The sequence below is a fragment of the Plectropomus leopardus genome, chromosome 14, assembly GCF_008729295.1.
Source record: "Plectropomus leopardus isolate mb chromosome 14, YSFRI_Pleo_2.0, whole genome shotgun sequence".
NCBI lineage: Eukaryota > Metazoa > Chordata > Actinopteri > Perciformes > Serranidae > Plectropomus > Plectropomus leopardus.
In genome coordinates, this window is record NC_056476.1 from 12,870,269 (window position 1) to 12,895,212 (window position 24,944).

General features: G+C 41.6%; 1 protein-coding gene across 1 annotated transcript in view; it reads right to left on the reverse strand.

Annotated features, from left to right (window-relative positions):
* Positions 1–609: 609 nt before the first annotated feature.
* Positions 610–24,944, reverse strand: part of luzp1 (leucine zipper protein 1) — a 62,331-nt gene continuing 37,996 nt past the window's right edge. Inside the window, exons 3-8 of the mRNA XM_042500405.1 lie at positions 17,227–17,564; positions 14,161–16,435; positions 12,040–12,617; positions 11,730–11,909; positions 4,414–4,697; positions 610–3,041 (exon numbers count right to left, since the gene is read on the reverse strand). Of these exons, the coding sequence (XP_042356339.1) occupies positions 4,455–4,697; positions 11,730–11,909; positions 12,040–12,617; positions 14,161–16,435; positions 17,227–17,358 (3,408 nt within the window). The 5' untranslated portion in view covers positions 17,359–17,564 and the 3' untranslated portion in view covers positions 610–3,041; positions 4,414–4,454. The remainder of the gene's footprint in view (positions 3,042–4,413; positions 4,698–11,729; positions 11,910–12,039; positions 12,618–14,160; positions 16,436–17,226; positions 17,565–24,944) is intronic.

Consider the following 24,944-nt stretch of genomic DNA (forward strand, 5'->3'; position numbering starts at 1 on the left):
TGTTTAGGACAACGTTTCCCTTTAGGAAATGAGAATCCAAGGAAGATGCAGAGAAACAGAGGACGAGAGGAAAGGAGTGAGGGACACTGCTCTAAATACTAAAAGGAAAGTTGGAATCGGTTGAAAAGATGAGAGATCAGGGAAAAGATGGCATTCCCTTTTGGTAAATGAGAAGAGTGGTAGTAGAAACAATAACAGAGAGAGCACAGAAAGACTACATGATCATCAGGTCTTGGCATTTGCACTGCGAGCTCTGAACAGTATGTTTGGTCTGTTTTTGCTCTATCATAAAGCCAGCAGCAGCCATGAAGAGGCCACATGGCAATCCTTTCCGGCTGCGCTGCACCCTGCAACTCTGACAGACAAATCCAAAGGACATAGCTTTTCGAGCGGTGCGGTCTATATACTTTAAAAGGGTACTTTGAAGTTGGGTTAGAAAAAAAGAAAAGAAAAGCTTTTCTCAGGGAACCTTGCTTTGACATCCCTCAGGGAGGAGTTCCCTCTGAGAACTTTTTACCCTTAAACCAAAATACTTTTACGACGTTCCATACAACAAACCTCTAAAGGAAAGAATATAAAGTTATAAAAAAAAAAAACTGAACCTCACAATCAGTATTGCATGTCATTTATATGCACAGCAAGAGTAAAAACATGGTGCAAGTCTGGATTTGTTGGGACCTCTCTTACTGAATCTCAAGGCACAGATGAACACTGTAAATAGTTCTAGCAAAGAGTAATGGAAATGCACATTCTGCAGGTAAACAAACATGTTAGTTTGGAGTTACCACCGACCTGTATGCACAGCATAATTACAGACATTGCATGGAGGCGGGGGGGCAGTTTATTGATTGCATATAATCTCCTGCTTGCATAAACAGTAAAGTGACGAAGCGGCAACAGAATGGGCTCCTGCCACCGGGCAGACCTCTTCACAATAAAAGAACCTGTACATAATATGGAGACTAATAAATATTACAGCTAGATGACGGCTGGTAGAATACAGGAGAACTGAGAAATGCACTGAGTCTTCAACAGGCCACCCCCAGCAGGGTCTGACTCAACACAGCACTGAAATCCACAACAGCAGAGGAACCAGATGGAGCTTTAAAAGTTCTTCAACAGATGTTGTCACAGTTACATGTCGGATAAACAAAGAAATGCAGTTGTGTTGGATCGGTACATCAAGCGATTGGTCATTCTCAGCTGCATTCAATAGCGACATTCATAAAATTTGCTGTGGGATCAAAGTTTACATTGCCTGTCGTACTGTAATGATTCCAGCAGGAGCCTGAAAAAAGTTTGACAATGTTTCTGTCATAGATATGCACCATTTACCTCAATGAAAACACCTTTTTTTGTTGACTGGCCACTACTAAACTGGTTTCTATGGCACCCCCATTGCTGCAGTGGCACCCTCCAATGAGAGATTGCTCCAATATACCAACCACGAGTTGATATTTTATGATGTAGCAAAAAAATACACCTCTATAGAAATAATGGAGATAAGATGGGACGATTCGCACGGCGAACCCAGTCACGTAAAAGCTGAACTGTCAGTTCCTTGTGACTCCAGTTAGGAGTCGTCCTATGACCGGCTGGCATGTCTACAGTATTTACAGCAGCACTGAAAAAAATGTCCGCCTGCCAGGCCAGGTTTGCTGGTAATCCCAAGTCCAATATTCATTAAAACTCCATTTTGCTATGGCTCTCTTAAAATACATGAATGAGGAGAACTGCAACAGCTGTAGAACAAAGCACCATGGAAATTGTAGCATGGTTTGAGGTTATAAACAATGCCACCCCCCCCTCCATCCCAATTATTCTTTTTTTTCTACATGTGCATTGCATTTCATTGCGTGCAAACTACGATTTTTTTGTATTGATATGGTTCAGCAGAAAGGGGAAAGGATAATGCAGAACAGGAAGCGAATTACAAAGAAAATAACTGGTGAAAATGGCAAAAAGCATAAATAAGGTCCCGGTCTGTCTGTACAAATGTGTATGCATGTGTGTATGCATATGTGTCTGTGTGTGTGTGTGTGTGTTTGTGTCTGTGTGCTCCTTAAATGAAGCCAACCAGCAATCCTTTAAGCAGAGTGCATGCTGAGTCACAATCTTTCAAGTGCTCTTCATTTATTACTTAGAAACATGCAAATGTTCGCTCAACATCCAAGACCTCAAATTAAATCCAGTTTGAGGCTGCATGCCAGAAAGTGGTGACACGGGTTTAAAATAAACCAAAAGTTAAAAATGTGCATGTGTTTGTATGGTTTTGTGTATTTATGTGTGAGAAACTCTGGAAAAAAGCACATATGGCTGTCAAAGCAAATATATAAGTGAATATCATGGTATGGGTCAGCAAAGACGGTAATTCGCTTCCTGTTTTTGGTCACATTAAAAGGTACTTTAGTCTGTGATGAGCTCTGCATGTAGATCCAGCCCTGTGAGATGAAGATGCATCTTAAACCTTGTACTGCTGTTAACTGCAGATCGTTTTTTCAGCGATGGAGAAAGGTTGAAATTTTGATGCAGAAGCTATGCACATCCAGCTTCATTGAGGTCACTGTAATGGTCCTCTGAGAAAGGCATTCTCAACATTTGAGTCCTTCTTCCTCTAACTCTCTTTAAACCCTCTCTGGCACGCAGGAAAATCCCCAGCCGTCCCCAGCATGCCAGCCTCTCCCTTGTCAAGTTTAGGGATTACACTATAATACATCCAACACGTGAAGCAGAAGAGGATACATGGACTGGTGAGGCGACCCCCAAAAACACTGTACAGGCACTGTCTTTCCATTTATGCCTCTTTTGGGACAAAGAAAGTTCCGGATAGGAAGAGCTGTTCACGTCTCAGCATACACTCAGAGTCAGAGTAAGGATGTCAGGTCTGTGGTTTGTTGTTCTAAATGGCAGCAACTGCTATTTTTCTTTGCTTTGCTTGCTATAAAAGCTGTAGATGTTGACTTTTGGAGACGGTGGTAGCCATTAGTTGATGGAAGACTGATGTTTGGCCCTCATTGTGCCATTGAGAGCTTAATGGAGTGCTGTTGAGAGAAAAATACAGAAAAAGATTTTACTTAATTCTTCTTATTTTAAACACAGCCATTCATCTTGTTCAGACACATGATTGAGCTATAATTTCCAAATAATTTCCTAAAAGTTTGCCAGAGACAACAAGGTGATTTGGTATGAATTACAGGAGAAACAGTGTTTAATTGGTACGCTTCCAATTAATTTCCAAAAAAACTCACTAACCTTGGTTAGTGCACAGCAGACCAGCTAAACATGTAAAAGTGTGAAATTTGTTAATAGACAAGTCAATATGTATGAAGAATAATGTTTCCGCAAAGAAACTGATAGTGAATGATTACTAACTTGGATTCAAATGGAGCTTTTCTTTCAAGAAAACTCAAAAAAGTCTCCCCATTAACGCCGAACTACACATGCACACCTTGGAGAGCATCGTGGCTCTCGTCTCTGTCTTCATTCCCGACAAATGTGCAATAATGCATTATGTTTGCGATTTGCAGGTCAGGGGATTAAGGCACAATTTTAGCATCTCATGCATCTTTTTCGTGTTATTTTGTGTCCATTACAAATGCTACTAAGAGTGATTACTTATTTGACGTCCACTTCCTGGAGAACTTCCTCCAGCTTCCTTAAGAACGTTTTTAAAAACTATATATATTTCAGGTCCGGAGCTTCATCCTCTTTGGACTCTTATTTGGGCATTCTTGAATTTTATTTTCTCAGCTTCTGTTGCTCTTCAATTTCTGTGTGTGCAGACAGCCCTGATTTGCCTATTTTGTGTTTACTAATTAGGATCTGCAAGTGTTTTCAACTTACGAGGACAATGGGATTCATCATTTTTTGAACAGGTACGAAAAATTCTGCAGTTTAAGAAGACATAATGAATCTGAATGACAATGAAATAGATACGAAAAAAATGAATACCAAAAACAAACTGGAGAAAAAACTTTGGAAGATATTGGCGAAGGAGGCTCATTGTTATTCCAGGAAACTGCTTAAAAATCCAGAAAACATTCAGAATTATGAACAATGCAGGATTTCTCTCTCACGCCTGCTTGGAGATTTAGTTACAGTACAGTTCACCTGGAATTTTCTTGCTCAGGGACGCCTTGGCAGGATGGATGCTGACTGTTACATGCAGTGAGCCTGAGGTTTCCCACTGGGGGTCACTCTACATATTAAACTACCACACTGCTGCCATCATGATGGATGTGCTAAACCCAGAGCTGTGAAACGTGCTGCAGCAGTGTCAGGTCAGCTTAATGCTGCAAATTTGATTTGAAACCCCCTTAAGAGATATGACATCATTGCAATAGAGGTAATTAACATCAGTCACCTTTAATTAATGACTTTCAAAGGATTAAAAAAAAAAAGATCTTCTCCTACCTGTCCTCTTGCTGTAGACATCCTGCTCAGACCCAGCTGCTCTAATGATGCTCAGAGTGGCGTTGGCTCCACGGTCTGCTCCCAGCTCCGGTCCTCCCCTCGGCTCTGGCCCCTGACCCTTGACCCCGACTGGACCACAGATCCGCTCTGGAGGAAGCTCCTGCTGTCTTAGACGCCCGATCATAAGAGCTCCCCACAGGGTGAGGGTCGTTGCTGGGAAGGTGCCGCCTCCAGGTTGCTGGGCTGTGGCTTGGGTTCGGACTGGGTTCTACGCTGTCAGCAGCCTGGAGAGGTTAAGAAAATGTGATAAAGAAAAGTCTTGTTAAGAGTCTGAACCGGCGGCAAGTCTTTGTTAAAAAAGGGAATTGGTTTGGCCTTGGCATGATCAGAAACACAAACACATTTAATCCCATATTCTGGAGTAGTGTGAAGGAACTCTGGGGATTTTGTTTGGACGGTTTGGGGCCTTGTTTGGGCTTTTGTATAATGTGGGCATTAAATACATGCTGCTTATGTTAACTGGTGTGTGACAAGGAAAGTCTGCCATGTGGACTTCTGCCAGGGGAAAAATCCCCAACCAAAAACCCCAAACATACCCCAAGCTGAGAGATTTATAATTTGGTGGGCTGACTAGAAAACAAACCCCGCGTTACTAGTCTGTGGTGGCTACAGCGGCACATCCCCTCTCATAACCTCAGTAACCCTGCTCTCAGAAAGCGAGAGTTAGATGACGATGCAGTTCCTAAAGCACACAGAAACAGCACCCCGCGCCTGTAATTTCAGCTTTAAAAAAGCACCATAATTAGTGACATTTGGTGGGTTGGAGTTGGCTTCTGATGCCGTTTTAGAAGGCATTCTCACTAATTGGCTTTAATGGAGCCCTGCTGGACTGCCTTTCTCCGTCTCCAGGGGTAACAGACAGGAAATCAGTCACCAGCGATCCCTGCCAAGTAGGCGTGTTCAGTGTGGTCACTTCCTGCTCCAGTCACCGAGGGGAGGAAACGGCAGAGTGGCATATTCTCCTTCTATGGTAAGCCGCTGCTGCAGGACCGGGGGCTTTCACACGGTTGCCATGTAATGTGCTCCCAGTGTTTCTCCTGCACTCAACAGGGGGCTGGTACATTGTTCAACACATTGTTGTGGACCTAATATAACAAGTTAATAAAAATGACAATAAAGATTTGGCATGTAGTAGCTGAGAATTAAAAGAAAAAGGAAATAAAAATAATGTTTTCTAGAACTTAACAGCTTTAAAGACGTGTGGCTTTGTTCAAAGGAAAATTAGCAACTTCTGCGTGTGTGCCAACTTAGAGATTTTTCCCATGTGGCTGAAAGTTGATTTAAGAAAATATTTGGGCAAGAGCAATGTCAGCCTGTAATAAATGCTGTTAAGTAAGATGATGTGCCACAGCAGAGAAAATCTACTGGGAAAAGCAAGTGCTGCTGTCATCGCAGACCTGCTCCAGCTCACACCACAACGCCTTCAGCCTGGAAAACCCACTTTTATAGGCTGTTATAATCAGAAACACTAAATCATGTCTGGCAGCACAGCATGACAATTTGAAACACTAAAAAAAAAACAGAGAAGGTGTGGGGAAGAAAAGCAGTGCTGTTAGGTGCAGATCTTATACCAACCTTTGTTTATCAAATCAACAGGATAGATAAGATGATCTGTGACATTTAAAGGAATAGTTTGACATTTTGGGAAATTCCCTTTTTTTGCTTTCTTTTAGAAGAGATGATTGATACTTGGGCTGTCAAATGATTATTATTTTTTAAATTTCATCTTTAATTAAATATTTAAAATTCCATTATTTCGCATTTCAAAACAGTTTTTAAAGTGTCTTGATTGGGAATAAATTAATGCAAAGAAACTGACTTTATGATCATGACTTTTACATTTATTTAACGTGTTAATGCAGACAGCCTTAATCAATACCAGATAAATATGCGCTACGCATTAACGGGGAAAACGCATATTGACAACACATTTTGAAGCAACACTCTCCTGGTTTCATCCCAGGTTCACAAGTATCCTGGATTTTTCCAAATTTATGACAACTTTTTATACATTTTTCCTTTTCATTATCATAAACCATTTCTTGCAGAGTACAGCATGTTAAGGCACCATGACTCTAAAAGTGTACCGCTTCCTACCCTTTGGCGCTCGCCCCTCTCTACAACCCTTTGGGGTCGGAGAGGGTTGCTGTCAGGCTGGAATTAGGTGGTCACTACTGCCGATGGACACTTTGTTTCCATGCTTACCACATTATCCATGCATAAGTGCAATGGGACACTCTAGCAGGGCTTTTAGGGGAACCCAGCTTGCCCTGCTCCACCCCATGGGTTACTCAGTTGTCTTCCAGAGACTGCTAGTCTTCAGTTTTGTCTTTCTTCTGGCATCAAGGACCCAGGGGCGTGTGGGCCAGGGAGGACAGCCAGCTGTGGGTCTCTGGTGCCGACCAAGCCTACAGTCTGGACTCCGTCCCTCCTCCAGCAGAGAACCAGGGTCATCAACCAAGAACTAATCCAAATTAAATGTATTTGACATCAAAACGCTGATGCAGTGGGCTTAAATGTCGCCAGACTCGAGGAAACAAATTTTCCAATGGAGGACCCCAGACCTCTCACTTTGGTTTTGAAATCCTCCCTATTTTTATGGTCTGAAGGTTGGAAACAATGCTCCACTGGGGTGTTTTCAGCTTTATGCGTAGACATAGTTTTATGAGAACAAAAGGCTCTCCATTTAAGAACGATTGATTCAGTTTCCAAGAGCTTTCTTAAAAAAACAAACAGACACTGTGAGAGGCCTCCTCATTCTAAAACCCAATGAAGGCCAGCAGATTCATGAAATAACACGTAGCGTGTCAGACCTTCTGCAGAAGAAATTACATCCCTACTTTAAATCTGTCTGCCCTTGGTCTCTCGCCCAATTTTAAAGGAATGATGATGTCTTGCCAACTCAAACTCTTAAATCACCTCTCCAGTAAGACAACACTCTTGACACTCCAGGTGAAATGTTTCAGAAAAGGTGAAATTTGTGTTTGATTTGCCCAAGTGATGATCTGTTTATTGGTTATGATTTATAAAAGCTGTTCGTTTATTGCTTTTCACGGGGCATTTTGTACAGTCTCTGTTTTCTGATGCTCTACTACTGAAAACATCACGCAGTCCAACTTCAGCTGCTGCACACACAGTTTTTCCAGAGGGCTTTTTCTGCGCGGGTCATGTCAGGCAAACAGGGAATAGCAGGGCAGCTCTGATCCCACACTTTACCTTGCTGCCGCTGGTTTTTGACTCAACAAAAGGATGTTTTGGTATCTTGCTCATCGGCCATATCGGCCCCGCTGTCCTCAGCCAAACATAAGTTCATGGCTCATTCATATACAGGCTGAGGTTTCCTCCTGCTACAGTGGGGAGGAATTACTACAATACTGTTCTGTTCTGGACTCTGAGGTGTAGAGTGACTGCTACAGAAAGTCAGTGCTCCACATTTGCACCATAAACATTTGTTTAAACAAACCAAAGTCAAACTTCAACAGCAGCCATGGATTTGGAACTTGATGATAACGACGATGACCTTTCATTTGATGAGAAGATGTCATTCTCTGTCCCATAGAGGTTTGAATAAATGACATCCAAATAATTTATACATGAGGTTTGAAAAAGAAAGCTAATCAATGAGCTATCGATTTGTCCAGGTCGCTCCAGGGTGCTTAAAGGAATTGGAAGGGTTGTCTCCTCCTTAATGACTACAGTATTTATCGATCTCTGATTTTCCGTCTGCTCTACACTCATCACTGGGAAGACTACCGATTTTTTCATGCTGAAAGAGGAGGAATAAATGTCTGAAGCAACAGCACCTTATATAAAAAGCTGCTACTTATATGCACACTTTAATGGATCAAGCTTTAGCCAAAGGAGCACTGAAAGAAAGATCAATTTTTTCAGTTCATGGTGACTGGCTGCATTCCTCTCCCATCAACCCGTGTGCCTCCATCTACAAACTCGTAATAATACAAGCCTCTTCTATCAACCTTTGACACTGCAATCACAAACTAATCCCAACCTCCCGCTGTCCTGACGACAGCTGTATTTATCCAAACCTCTTGGGAATGGACGCAGTTCAGACCACTGAAATGTTCTGAAAATCCAAACCAAAGATGATCGGCTGTGTTCCAAGACATGCTTCAAAGCACAATAATGAATAGAAGTAGTTTTTATTTATTTAGTCTTTGCTCTGTAGCAATTTTTGTTCATAATTGCTATCTAAATGGAGTGACCAGTTCGTGTATTGAATATCAGTGGAAACAAAGTTTTACTGTACCGCAGAGTCAACGAAGCGGCTCTGGGAAATTCCCATAACAAAGTGCATTAAATGAAGCAGTGACAACAAAAAAAGTTCATCAGGTCACTGCTGATTTACCACATCAGACAGGGCAGAGCTTTAGGATAACCAAGGCTATCAACAGTGAGTGATGTAGGATGGGTCAAAAAGAGGAGGAAGGACACGTATGAACTGAAATGAGAAAAGAATAAGTGGTCGCTGTCCTGAAATCGCAGGTCAAGGCCATGTAGCAGAACTGATGTGGGCACTGACCCCAACAGAGCCCCTCAAATACATGACTCGAAGCCATTTTGTTCATGTCAGCGCTTGAATGACAAATTAAATAGGGGGGGATGGAGGGAGGATGGACAAGAAAGGAAAGGAGGGGAGGAGTCAGAGACACAACAAAGGTGGCTGTCCCCAAATGCTCTCTCTACCAGTCAGGGCTGAAAGGGGGCGTTAAGGGTCGAGGCTCAGTGTAACGGCCGAAATACAAGGGACATGGCTGTGTCGCATCGCGTAGGCGGAGAGGAACAAGGGCTTTACCTGCTTCTGATGCAGTTGGCTATGGAGTGTTTGGAAGTGTAGACTATATAAACTGGTACTGAATAATTAACTGGATCATTTTAACATCAGGATGCATTGATTTGATTTATTTATCGTAATCTGTTTAAAACCCAAAAGAGGAAAATAGTATAATGCTGGATTTATACTCTAAATGCACTCATGAATCATATGCATTTCTTCTTTTATTTGGATATTTTTGAAACTGTTTAACCTGGTTTTATAAGACAAGAGACAATAATTTTCATGTAAAAATACTCTGATACTGTTTTTTTGGACATATATTTGGCCCATGGCAAGAGATAAATGAACACAGGGGCTCAGGATTAAAACTGGCCGTCTGTATTTTGCATATTATGGGAACTTTAAGAAGTCTCTTGAGGGACTGTGCTGTATAAATGCACGACAAAAACGATTTAACTACAGATGACTTTATTGCCCTAGAACACAAATGTGAGTAAAGATGATGGATGGGACAGCGGACACTTTGCATGTGTGTGTCTGTCTCCTTAGCAACGTCCACATTATTTATAGAGGAAAACACAGATATTTTAGCCAAAGTCCTCCAGTCCAGCATCATTTGTCAAACTGACAGACTGACATGTTATTGTAGCCATGGAGCCCACTCTGTAAGTGGTACTGCAGACATTTGACATTATATTATATACCAATAGACAAGTGAGTTAATACTGTAGCCCATAAGTCGTTTTCACCTCATCTTCCTGATGACATGTACAAACTTTCACACTCCATTAATTAAACTGTAGCTATGCACACAATCTTACATATTAATGCATAGGCACACATATAGAAATCAGAGGGCTCAGTGTGACTATTTGCATGGAAATTAAGTGTTTATGACCTAGCTCCACAATCAGTGATAAGTGTAGGAGACGTTACATGTCAGGTTGTGATTACAGCGGTGAAAGTTTCAGAATTTCAAATTAAATCCACAAATACAAGCTCTAGCACAGTGACAGATGACAGATGCACGTATGTGGATTAATACACAGACACACATTAATCCTATACATGTGCGAGGATTCATGTATTTTTAGCAATATGTGCGCAGAATAGCAACGTCGCCTGGCAGGGGCACAGTCTGTGGTGGCACATTTAAATACAAGACAGCTATTTTCTTCTCCTTGAGGTTTTCCTAACCTTCTTTTCCCCCTGTTGAGGTCTTTTTCATTTCCATCCTCCCTCTCTCTTTTTTTGACCCACCCTTTTCTCTTTGTGCTTACTGGGGCAGCAGGAGTGGGGCCTACAGAACTGCTGTGCTAAGCTTGAAGTCGCAGAGCCTGGCGTCAGGGAAAAATACAAGCTGAGCTCTCATGCAAAGTGGACACACCAGGAGCTCAGCCCTGCGGTTGTACTTTCTGGACTTTTATCTTCAAGACAAAACTATTTGCCGAGTGGTGCAGATAATGCTTTCACCTGCACAGCAATACAGGGTGTTTCAGAAGCCACGCTATGCTGTAATCGCGAAAATTCGATGCCAGAAATATTTGAGAAATCTAAAGTAAACACAGAGGCTTATTTACCAAGAGGGGATGAATTAAATTGTGATATTCTTTCAGTAACTTCCATATTGTCAAACGGATACTCCAAGCATGTAAAATGACCAGTCAAATTTTGCCAAACCTTAACACTTGTTTTGTGTTTCCCATTTGATGAAGACTAATAAATGATTGATTTGTATTAACAATTTCCATCCCCAACACTGCGCAAAACATGCATAAAAACAGAATGCAAATCCTTTTTAACATATATCCAAAGTATTCAACATGTTGTTTTTTTATTAAACATATTTAACCACAGCTAGTCACATGAAATTTAGATTAGACATTGGTATTAACTTTACAAACTGACACAGATAAATAAATCCATAAAAAATAAGTGCAATAAAGTGAAATAACTCAAGAAAAAAAGTATTTCAGAGACTAACTGAAATATATTTAGTACTTTGAGAAGCTTTTGTTTGCTATGCCAGGTCCTGCTTTGTACAGCAGGAGGGGGAGTAGCATTTCAGTTATACAAGTGGCAGAAAAGCAGGTTGTAACATCAAAAGCAGGTTACAAGCTGCTGTGCCAGCTTCAAGATGCTTCCCTCATGAATCTGAATTTTTTCTTTCAAAACTTCAACAGTTAGTGTCCTCAGTTCTTGAATGCTGACTGAATGTTGTTAAAGGAAAAGGCAATGAATGTGTATGTGTATGTATATTTATGAAAAAGTTTATCAGTTTGAACATGAAATATCTTGTCTTTGTACTGTATTTAATTGAATATAGGTCAAAATGGATTGGGAAATCATTAAATTCTGTTTTCATTTACATTTTTTACAGCGTCAGGGTTCCTGCATCCTTTGAAAAGATCGCATTTTTTGAGAGCACAAAAGTATAAAGACCTTAAGTTTGTCATCCTACCTGTGGTTGTTGTGTGTAGGATCTGCCCCAGGACTGAGAGGTAACAGGTGCATGGGGTACGGTCCGTCCCAGGCCTCTTGCTTCAGTGGTGGGAGACTGTGAGCGTTTGCTACGGCGAAGCGCTGGCTCCTCGACTTCTCTGGTGTTAGTAACCACACTGTTGATCCTACGCATGTACACCTAGAACAGAGAGCAACACAAAGATGAACATAATGCAGCTATAAAGTAGCCCACTCCTGTCCATTAATTTATTATTACCTTTTTGCAGAGAATGTACTCATTTGTCTCCTAGATTTATTCATTATCTCACCTCTGCAGGGGACGGCTTTGCTCCCTTCTGTGCCTCAACATTCCCACCAGCTCCGCTGTTCACGGTTTCTTCTGAATCGAAGGTGGTTGCACGGTAAGCCCTCCATGTTGTCACGGTCTCTGTCTCATCCTCCGACCCACCATCAGTCATCGTCCTTGCACCCCCTCGTCCCCGGCCGGTCTCGTCCACTGACGCAGGTCCCCTGTTCTTCCAGGTGCTCCTCACAGTCACATTCTTCATGTCTGGTAAACTGTCCTCTTGAGAGTGCTGGTTTTGTCTTTGGTGTCTCCAGCTGGTGACTGTGGTGGTGCTACTACTGCTGCTGCTTTCGAAGCCCGACTCTGTGTCGTTTAAGTCTGCGGAGGTGGTGTCTGGGGACTGGAGGCTGAAGTTGCCGCGTTGGCAGCACAGGTGGCTGGTGGTTGTCTCCATTCTGGAGTGTTTGGACCTTGATGATGAGTCACTGCTGTCCTCCAGCCCATAGTCCTGGTCCTGGCACGAACGCAAGGTGATCTCACTCTTGGGAATGGAGATCTCATACGGGACGGAGATGCTGCCATGGTGCTCACTGCTGGGGCCTGGATTAAAGAAATAAATATTTTATGAACAAAACATTTCACAGATGCAATAAGCTGGCAGTAAAGCCTACCAGACACTTTTAAAAGACTAAATTCTGACACCTTCTCACATCTAAAATGAGTTTTTTAGGCTCATTCTATGGGATTTTGAAAAGAATGGGGATCTTGAAGTGTCACTACTTGCAAAGCTAAAACTAGAATTCTTTGACATGATTTGCCATCCTAGACATAATAACAACTTCTGACATGTCTGCAAAAACACATCATTTTCCAAAAAGGGGGCAAAAGGGCGTCATATTTCAACAGTATTCTTGTCAATTTGGCAACAGTATAATCCATACAGATAAACTGTACTTGTGACAAACTTTACATATGGAATTTGTCACCTAAAATAGCAACCAGCCTCCTTTGTTTAACCGTACTTTTTAGTAGAAGAAGAAAACGGTGGGAAAGAGAAGCGAACTGTTCAAAAATTATGATTCCTCACAAAAATAAATGCTGGTTGGTGGATCAGATGCAGGCCAAATCAAATACCATCTCTTATTCACTCCACAACTCCAACAGTTTGTCCTCCTTCTCCACAGTCCAAAAGAACCACAACTCCAGAGTGCTCTACATGTTTACCATCTTCATAATTTGCTGCTTCCTATTTGATTCTGGAAAGAGCGCACCTGTTTGTTGTTGACAATACTGACATCATCGTTTGCATAAGCTAAGACTAAAAACTTCAGATAATATTAAACATGTTTAATTTTATTGTAATATTAAGACAAGAAAAAGACTGACTTAAGACAGCTCGGACTTACACTAATTGATTGAGATCATAGGACCGTGCCACAACTCTCATGATTTCATTCTGACACTGGAAATTTGTCAAATTGCTTGAAAAGTTGTTTGGTGTAATGCAGACATCAAAGTGACAAGGCAGTAATGCAGCAGGATGACTTCTTCTTGTACATTAAATTATGACTGAAAACCTGCAAAACTAATAACGAATTTCCATCAGTCTTTGCTATACTTTGTGATTAATGCCCCTGTGGTTAGCAACTGAATCTTAGCATGATAACATGCTAAACACAGATGGTGAACATTGTAAACATGGCATCCATTATACCTGAATGTTAGCATGCTGAAATAGGCATTTAACTCAAAGCATTTCTTCGAATACAGCCTCAGAGAGCTGCTGCTGCTGCTGCTGCTTTGAACCCTGACCAACTGTGAGCAGACAATGAGAAACTTTCCTGCAAATTGCAAGAAATATGTTTATTTAAAATAACTTGTTTAAAAATAATTTTAAAACACTAGGGGAAATTTTTTCACAGAATTATAATTCTGGAGCAGGTCATTCACTGTTTTTTTTCTGTTTTTTGTTTTTACTTTCCTTTTACTTTCCTTTCCTTTTTCTAATTTTCAGGTGATTTTCTTGGAACCATTTCTGGGACATTTATTCTTAACTTGCTCATCGCCTTCTTCCCATATTTTCAAAAGAAATCAGACAAATTCACCCAGGTTTCCAAGGGTTAAAGCATCATGTGGCACTTACCTATGAGGATGTTACTGGTGGAGGTGTGGCGTTCTTTAATCGGCATGGGTTCACTGGACAGACTGCTGCTGCGACTGCTGGTTCTGGAGGAGCTCGGGTCGTTGGGATAGATGGTGATACTACTGGTCATTTTACTGGTGCTGGTCACAATGGGTTTGGTGGAGATTTTGGGTTTGCCGTTTGCAGACAAAGGCTCGGAAATCATCACTTCCTTCCTGTCAATCTCGACGATTGCAGGCTTGATGACAGCTTTTGACCTCAGCGCTTCACGTGGGCTGCACACTCGCTGGATCTCGAGCCCTGTTGCAGTGTGCACGGGCCCCGGGTGGCCTCCCTCGGCCAACAGTGTTCTGTTGTGGAGCTCCTCATCAAACGAGCTCCTGGAAGACGAACCCTCTGAATGCGAGTCGTGGACGTGGGAGTATCTAGGATATCTGGAGGTTGCAGTCCTAGTGCTTGCAGTTGTAGTAGTCGTCTCAGTTACAGGCTCTGGCTCAGAGGGCCTTGAACCAGTGGATTCAGTTTCAGAGGCAGACGAATGACCCTCTGACCCCTGGTCGTTGGGCAGCAGGGGAGTGACCTGGGATCTGTAGGCTGTGAAGGCTCCATTGGCTTTGGACAGGGAGGAGGCGACAGATACTGAGACAGATTCCTGAACCAGGTCTGTTGATTCCTGATCTGAGGCAGACGCTGTGTCCTTCTCTAAAGCAGAGAGACTGTTGATGTTACTTTCAGGCACTACATCAGAGTTGTTTGATTCGCTATCGCTACCTACGTACAGTTTTGAAAACTTTTCTATTCTGCTTTTTTTAGTTTCCCCATCCGTCTGTTTGTTTGCCGTCCTCAGTGGCTTCTGGTCATTAGCTGCTGGAGGGTAGCGACTAAGAACAGACGCTTTCTTAGTATCACTAGAGGTTGTGTTTACAGAGGAGGGAGTGGCTCCTCTTGTCTTGTCCTCAGTTCCTCGTCCTGTGTCTCTTATTCCATTATCAGAAGACACTGCAGTAGTTGTGGTTTTGGGTGTCCTTCTACTCTTGTGAGCTGGACTGAGGGCTCTCCTCACAGGCTTCGGGGAGCTCTCCTCTGAGTGGCTCAGATCTTTGCTCCTCAGCTTGGTCTCTCTCTTATGCTGAGGAGACAGCTCCCTGTTCCTGTGTTTGGGGGAACTTGGCTCTGACACATTTGCAACATTCCTAAATTTGGGCTTCTCTTGTCTGAAACCTCCCTTCACAATCTCTTCATTCTCAGCTTTGCCATTTTCCAGGACCTTGGCGGGGCTGTTGGGACAAATGTTAGTGCTTCCATTGCCATGTTTATCCACATTACTAGTTCCATTTCTTCCACCTTTTCCGCACAGCTGCGTCCTGAGCTGCTCCACCTGCTCGCTCAGTTGGCGAGCCCGGTTTCGCTCCATTTGGAACTTCTCGTTAAGTTCGCCATTTTTGGACTCTGAGTTCTTTAGATCCTCCTCTACAATCTCCAGCTGTTTGAGGCGGTTCTTCAGCCTCTCTACTTCCTGTGTCAGCTCCTTTACTTTGTTGTCCTCCTCCTGCGAGCCTTCAAGACTAATGTTCTTCTCATTCTCAGATTTGTTCACAAGGCCGATGCTGTCATCGGCTAACTTCAAGTACTCAAGGCTCTTTTTCCGTCCTGCCAGTTTACTTGTGAGGAGCCCCGTGGATGAAAGCTCGTCCTCAATTCGCGACCTCATGAAATCTGCGCGACCAGGGTCTGGTGACATGCCAATGCGATTCTTCTGGTGCTCCAATTTTTCTGTCAGCTTTAGAATAATCTTCTCGTCCTCTCTTTGTTTCTCTAGTAGCCTCTTTCGCTCGCTCATAAAGGTCTGGGTGAATCCTTTGAGTTTCTCCAGTTCCATGGCCAAAGCCTGCTCTGCTCTGTCCAGTTTTGTCTCAGACCCCTCTAAGTCCTTCAAACGTGCTTTGAGGGCCTCCAACTCAGACGAGAGCTTCTTAGTCAAGTTCTTTTCCTCATTGAGGCTCAGGCAGAGCTGGCTGCAGTCAGACTTGCTTTTCCCAAAAGCTTCTTCCAGTTTCTCCAGTTCGGCCATCCTCCTTTGTAGACGTTCAGTCTCGGCCTTCAACTCCTTTGTCAGGTTCTCCTCCTCTTCCAGTTTTTCTCTGACTGTGCGGCAAAGATCCTCTGCTTTGCGTACCTCCTCATCCTTACCCTGGATCTTTAGGAGACGTTTCCTTAATTCCTCCACATCTCCGAGCAGGGATGAGTTGCTGCCTTCTCCCTGGATGACTTTGTCCTGATGAGAGAGAGACCAACCATTTATTAATCAATTCATGTAGTGTATTTCTATTCCACCTCTTTCCACTCACTAACTATGGTGGCATGCACACCAATATTCCCATATTATTCCAAATATGACAAGACACTACTCCATTTAGACATTCTGAATCAGGCTGTTTGGCTGTTTTCCTATTAAGACACATGAGATATGCCGTTATTATTTGGGTTTTAGGTTCATTATTTGGGCATGTATACAGCTAGTTTAGAATATGCATCTCCACAGCCTCTCGTCTGTTTACGGTCACCTCTGTGCGTTGTCATGAATATGTTGTGCACAAACCATCTCACTAACAGTTTGCAAGACTGTGGTGTAGAGATGCACACAAAAGGAAATCTCACATTTCTGGGCGGAAGAAGAAACCCACCTACTTTTATTATACACCTACTTTATAGAAGACTTAGATATCAATGGGTTTTTGGAAATGTGCAAATATTGCAGCACCGACCTTTTCAGGAAGGTGAAGGTGAGTCCACAACCGATAGGAAAATGTGAAAAAATCCTATTTTAATGCAAAAAAGCAAAATGACAAGTGGCTCCAGCTGTTCGACTTCTTCATATTTTGACGTGATGAATGACATGTTAGGGCATGTTAATCGGAGTATGCACAGCTGCATGTAAACCGGAGTTTTATTGGAATATTTATTTTCATTAGTCATGTTAATAGACAATTCTGTGTATGCAAACACACTTATTGTTTCTGATATGCGCACACAAACAAACACTATCTGAAATCAACTGGTACTGACCTGCAGGTCAAGCAGCTCATCCTCAGATTTCTGCAGCTTGTTGGTTGCTTCTTCCAGTTCATCCAGTCGTCGACTGAGACTCTGTAGCTTGTGCCGCAGGTGGCGGTGGGTCATGTCTTTATGGTCAGACATGGCTGCAAATTTTTTTGTCTTATTTCTGTGTTTGTTTTGTTGTTCAGATTATTTGATGACAATGTTTTGGGAGGTCCACATTTGTGTGGTAGTATTATCAAGTCCTTTAGGTTCTTGGGAAAATACTCTTTTCTCTCTGCGGTCTGTCGGTCGCTTTAAGACTTTGGAGTTTCCTCAGAGTGGCATTTAGCAGACAAATCCGTCATCTGTAGGAGGGAGAGAGGAAATAACACTTAGTCATCCCTAATTTGTCAATGACAGTCATTTACATTCCAAAAAGGTAGCTCAGTAAGCCAGGAAAGAGATGGCACACAAGACCAGTCAGTGTACTGTATGATTATACACTTCCTAATTGCTGTGACACAAACCGTAGGATGAGACTAAACAAGGACAGACATAAATGCATGTACAGTAAAACAACAAAACAAAAAAACTCACAATGTGGCACATGCAGAGACATTTTTATATAAAATTAACACGTGACAAGAGATACGTTACATAGTAAACATGAAGTCATAGGCAAAGGGTAACATCAGCTAAATAAAGAATTCAAGTATGTTATTTCAATGGCCTAGGAAAGTTTTATCAATATCTGTAACCATGAGCTTCTCTTAAAGCCAGAGAAATAAGTCCAAAACTTCTGATGTCATCAAGTATAAAGTCACAATTAATGGGAGACCAATTTTGCGAATCCACAGAAAGCCATAAACATGAATTTTGTTTGTATTGTTGTGTTCTCAGGTCTGAAACAGAAAATGTAGTCTAGTTTTGGATTTGGGGGAATTGTTCATGTTTTCTATTATTTTGGACTGTTGTCAACCATAGCAAAAAATCCCTTTAATGTTCCTTTCACTCATAAAATTAAATATTACATTTTCTGTGGCAAAAGTACCATTCTTCATTATGACAATCAAGTGTGCATTAAGTGGACATAGCACACTCACACAACACACACACACACACACACACAAACACTACACACCTCTGTTCCTCTTCCTTTCTCCCACTGAACCACCATGTCTTTCACCTTGCCTGTTCTTTGAAGGGCATGCGGGTGGCACTGCTTATATGTGTGTGAGTATGGGGGTTTAAACATGTCTGCAGAGACTTGCACATGCACACATGCACCCACACACTTTGTTGTCTCCCTGCTGTGGTATCCTGCATCGATTTATGCTTGCCTGCCTGCTTCTGCTGACAGCAGCGTATCTCAATAACACCGGCCTCCTTCACATACCCTATCTGCACACATACACAGCCGTCACCGTGGCAACCAGGACATCACAGGCCCGTCACAACACTACGCCATTCATGGTCACGTGGGAAAGTGTTTCACTCTGCGACAGAGATTACTAGCTAGAAATAAGTACGCTCTGATTGAAGAAACATCATAATCACAAAGCAGGATACTGAGGCTGTGGTGTCCTTTGCCTTGTTAATCGGTCAGTACAGTTATATCAGAGGTCATATTTCTTCAGCCATTACAATGTGGTAATACCCATCTGTGCACCCAGCAAGGCTCTGTGTGATGAGAACAAGGATTATTAGCACAACACAGTATGCCTGTCAGCATGACCTCCATAAATCTAACAGCCGAAGCTTTTGTCTCATGCATGATTCAGGTGGTGGGCTTTCCTAAATCCTATTACTCCCCTTCCCCCTTCATCCTGCCGAGCTTCCCCCACTGACCGCGAGGGAAAATCGACCTGCGGGTAGGACATAACATCTGCACACATCATCACTTATCGACCCCCTGATAGCCGGCTCCATGCCTCCGTTTTCAGCTTGTCTCCGTGTTCAAAGATTGCCTCTCTGAAGCTACAAACCACTACATACAAAAACTACTGTAGTTTTCCTTTACATTAAAGAACTTGTAAAAACATCAATCAATGCAGTAAATTTGCTTCATCTTTTTTATTTGTGTGCGTACATGCTATACAGAGGTAGCCATTATGGTTTACTCAAGCATAGCTTCATATATTTTCTATCGTTTCACTTGGTGTAAAAAGCCCCCTCTCCCCATAATTCATTAAATGTCTTGTTGAACATAAAACCGAGGCGATGAGCTTTGAAACTCAATATGGCAACGATTACTTTGTGAAAAAGCACAATGTGAACTCAAAGCTGCAGTGTTTTAATTAATCGTCACTTTCATGAGGTCTAGTGGTTTGGTAATCTTCTTGTGGAGTACAAGACTTTGAGGAAATACTGCAAAGTACATGGACTGAAGAGGGGAAGAGACAAATGTGGAAAAATGTTGGAGAGAAAACGGCTAGCTTAGCTGTCCACTTGAATGCCAAAACACCTTAGTCAATAAAGTCATTTTGGGTTGCATTTTTTTTTTTTCGCCCAGCTGTGGCTTGTTAAGTGAGTTGCAGACCAATTTTTCTCTGTTGTCTCGAGGTGGTCGCTGTGATCCAAACCTGTCCTGACTGATCCTGTTCCAGCAAAGTAAAAATTCCCCATGTATCCATTAAAAGCAGAGAGCGCTCACTGGCACCAAAAGATTTACATAGCTACAGTTCAATTCTTCATGACATCTCTTCACACTGCACTATGCAGCTCAGGAAAACATAACCACAAGAGAGGTTCAAAGAATAACAGTTTAAATGATGTGCTCTGGAGAAAAAGTTAAAAACTACATGATGGTCCTACTGTCCTCCTGACCCGTTAAATAATGAAACATCAAGTTCAGATTTCTGACCCAACTTCCAAAAGGCTGAACTGGGAGAAATAAAACCCCTGATAGTCTTACTGGAGGAGTCAGTCTCAAAAAGAAATCAAGGATTTCCGGATAGATTGCAAAGAATTATGAGCCAAGAGTAAAAAAGACTTAAGTTAACAATGCAACAGACTATGGAGGACCATAAGTGTCACAGAAATAGTAATTAAGCATTTAACAAATTAATAACTAATTGTACATGTAAAATATACATTTACAAATTAATTTGCAAATTAATTTCTTTTAGGCCACTCAGATCTTTTACTTAAGTAAAAAAACGTAATACCACAGGGTAGAAATACTAGTAAAAGTAGTGCATTCAAATGTTACTTAAGTAAAAGTACTTTCAAAATAAAGTACTTTATCAAAATAAACTAAAAATACCAAAAGCAGGCTACTCATTATGCAGCGTTGCCTATTTCTGGATGAAATATATGGCTATATTATATAACTTGATTATTATTATATTTCAAATATTTATATTCATATATATATATTTTTTTACTAAGAGTTATCAACCTTATTGATATATAAATTAACAGGCTAAAGGATATAGTAATTAATTCAAGGGGCAATATGAACGAATATGAATCGATCTATTATTCGTTCATTTTAAAAAGGTATTTACAAAAAAAAACAAGTCAATAAGTAGTATATAATTTTGAAAAAATAGATTAATTAATCACTTGACTACCTATTTCAAAATAATAGAGAATTAAAGAACTGGATTTATAAATTGAATTAAGAATTAAGATTTTAATATGGAATTTAAAAATGGCAACTTCCTCTCCAGTTTGCATTTTCTGCTTTAACTTCTCCTTTTAGCCTTTCTGTGACACTTTGGACCTCAGGAGAAAAAGTCAAAACTAGATGATGGTCCTGCTGTCCTGACCCACTAATGAAACATCAAGTTCAGATTTCTGATTATCTTCAGGATGGCTTTTGGGCCCCGGCATGATTTGAAGAAATCCTCTCTGGTTGAGCCTCGTCCTGGTTAATAATGGTGTTTTGCCACGTCCAGCTACTCCTGTCTTGGCAGGCTGCCTAACTCTCCTTTCATTCTCCCTTTATTTCTTTGCCAGCTCGCTACCTCCCTCCCTCATCTCTACCCTCCATCGCTCTCAGACACGCACACCAGCACGGCCAAGTGGGCGCTTTTAAGGGGCGGCGGTGCGTGCAAAGCGACTCTGGCAAGGGCCCGCCTCTGCCAAACCAATCAACATACCTGATTCACTTATCGCAGAGCCGGGGCCTCGTTAGCTACATTCAGGACAAGACAGGAGGGAAGAGGAAGGATGGTGGGTGAGATGGAGAGGAGGAGAGGAGTAGAGGTAAGGCTTTTTAATAATTTTCTTAACTAAAATAAAGACAATTTTATTTTGTCCATTTCTGTGACACTTTGGGCCTTGTGCTGTAAAAACCACGGCTGTATAAGTATTAATGTCTACTTTAATTGTACAATTAGTTATAAAATTAATTAAATGCTTTATTACTATTTTTGTGACACTTGTGAATTTCCACAACAGAACTTTGAAAGAAACCAGCTGCAGAGTGGAACAGGTTACATGGCCGTGAAATACTGCACCATAAATCCATTAAATATCTGGTGAACAAATTTCAAAGATGAAAGAACGCACTGAATACCTGGAAAACAAGACCGGGCAAAAAAATGTGTGTATATTCACACACAAGAGAAAAATGAAGCCCAGTATTCCTAGGAGTTATTACTCATCTTCAAGACTGTGGCCCGGAAAGTAAACCGTGTGAAGCTGTTTGGCCAAGAACAGGTTTGAAACAGCGGAGAAAGGGGGGGGGGGGTGGAGGGAAGGAAGTATGGCTGGAGGGGAGTCACAGAGGTATTCTGAACACAAATTGAACAAAGTTTCGTTCCTCTGTTCTGTGCGTTGTTTGACAATTATGGAAATCCTGGAGGGGGGTAGGAGCTGCGAGGCAGGGGAACTGACCCCTTTTACGCAGACACATTCCTGATGACGGACTAACCGGGGCACTGCCAGTCCCTCGCTCTGCCTTGTCTGCTCTTAACCAGGCCACTGACAGCCTCTCCCAGGAAGCTCATTCCTAACCAGGGCATTGTCTGGGTTTCATGGCGAGGGCCCAAGGAGTCTGTAAAAGTGCTCTAAGGTTCAGTCGGCTCTGGGCTGATTCCTGAGATTGTGTTTGCCATGTAAGGTTACACAGCATCTGTAACTAAACTCACAACCCATTTAAATTAAAGTAAACATCGAATCAGCTTAAACCACGCCCTGACTGACTGCACAGTCCAACACCGTATGACTCTGGCACCTTTCACTTCCTGAAATCTGGACAGGAAGTTCCCTACTTGACCTTTCGCACTTCTACTGCCGTTGTTACGAGAAGCAGGACGCTGAGACTTTTTATCTGCAGCAAGAGTGCAGACGTGTAAGAAATAAAACTGTAATGCTGACACGTGTTCAACCTTCAGAAAGTCTTACATGTGAAGTTTAAGATTTTATATTTCATATTTTTAATGTATGATTTGTTATAAATTTAACGCAGATTTGTGAAATGCTCTGCTGTTTGGAAAATGTTGTCATGTTCTGACAAAAATAATAGTTTTAACTACAATTAACAGTATGTAGTATGCATGTTAACTTTCACCTATGAGCAAAAAAAAAAAATAAAAAAAAAATCAGGCTTTATACTTAAGAAATAATGACAGATAATGGTAGATAATTATCAATATCGACAAATACGAAAACAACATTTTAACCCATATCACCCAATATATATATATACGGACTAGACAGATAGGATAGACAGACAGTGATCCATGTAAGAGGAGGGGACAGACATAGGAAACCCACAGGGGCTTCATTTTGTCTTGGACCAACAATACCAAATGGAATCGGTAGTCAAACTTTGTTGAAGACGTTCATTCACACAGATCTCTCTCTCTCTCAAACACACACACACACACACACCAAGGTTACAATCATACACCATATCATTAGGGCTTTAGCCACTCTCTTCCTGCCTGCCTGTAGCCTTCAGTACATTCTGTTCTCTCCATGAAAGAGAGAAGGAAAAGAAAGAAAAAAAATCCCCTCTCTCTCTCTCTTGCACTTGACGTTGTAACTTTGGGTTTGAAGCTCTTCTGCCTCATAAACTCTAGTTAATAAAGGGCCCCGGTCCAATCAAAATGCCTCAACCACATCTTCATGTAGGGGGTTACTGCCAGTTTGCATATGTGAATGTGTGACAAATACTTTGTGTGAGTGTGTGTGTGTGTGTGTGAGGAGGGACGACTGCAGTGGATGGATGCTGGCGCAGCACTGGAAGCCACAAGATGGTGGAGACCTGATGCTTGGCCTGCATTTTTCCGTTTTTCCAAGAAAGAGAAAACCGGCATCCCATAATGTTCGGTTTGTCGTTTCCTGTGCTGTCATGTTTTTTTTCTTTCTTTTTGTCCTTTCAGTTTTGCACCATTTCTGGAAAAATGGTAAAGAAACGAAAGGCAGTGTTGCATTTCAGCAGAAAAATGGATAAGGAACTAAGGTCATGTAGCGTATTCATTAGAGGAAGCTGAAATGGGATGGGAATACCTACTCTCCGTGGATTTTTCCTTAAGATCCTGGTTAAAATTACCACTTACAGTGTAAGTATTGACATGTGGTGAAATAGTGGGTAAACAAAACGTCGCCTCTGGTAGAAAAATAGATTTGTTTATGGGTGAGGACATGGAAGTTAACCACAATACCACTATAACGACAAAGCAGATGCTTTCTGTTTGTCAAGGCAACATCACTCAAAGTTAAGATATTCTTTAGTGACATGGTTTCCTTTTTCCTTTCTCCCACCAGTTATTTCTCCCCTCAAAAAATAGACTGAAAGCAAAATAAAAACTGAGTTGATACATCACAGTTTTGCTCCATTGCTTTCCTCCAAGGCCCCCGCTGCCAATGATTGGAAATGCTCAGCATGGACACTTAGCTTCATTTCAGTTTGGATTTCCTGTCATTTGTTAACAGTCTGGACTAATTTTACCGTTTAAGAGAAACAGTGGCTCTTTATGGGTTTGAACAAATGGAGTCCCAAAACCAAAATAACAGAGAGGAGGGAGAAAAAAGGGAAAATAAAGACAGCAGTGCAAGAAAAAGTCAACTGTTGAGTGAGGAAGTTTTTGTCTGGATATGCCAGACATCAGCAGCCAAATAACGACAGAATGTGAAAATAACTATTCTCTTTGACTGGAAATTGTGAAGGATAACTTTCACAGTTTTCTGACATTTTAAAGACAACAAATCAATTATTCAAGAAAATAATTGCCAGATTAATCAACGAAATCATTCTTAGCTGCAGCCCCGTTAAAAATAAAAAAGGGTGCTCTGACATTAGGAATGGGAATCAAGAGTTGGAATCATATACCTCCGAGCTTATCAACACATTTTATCAACGGTGGCGTGTTTTTCCTGATAGTTGCACTTTGCAAAACAATGATGTCAAACCAAGAGAAACCAAGAGATTTCAATGCACGGCTTTGGTGACAAAAGTACTGCTTATAATGTCTGAAACATTCTAATTTTAAGAAAGGGTGGAAACACCTGCAATACGCCTAAACCTCTTTCTTATCAACATGAGCTCAAATTCCAGGAATGCTTCTTAACAGAGCGGCACGTCCGTTACCGAGGGTAAATATCCTCTGTTATAATGCCATTAACACCATGCAGGCAGGCTAAGCATGTTTTTTCTTTGACTAAGAAAACAGTTAAACATTGGAGGACACCCGAGTCACATTCCTTTTTCTCTTTTGTTGCTACACTGTGTTCAGACATAAAACAGTTGCACTGATGCTGAAAACCCATGAAGGCCTACTTTTTTTCTA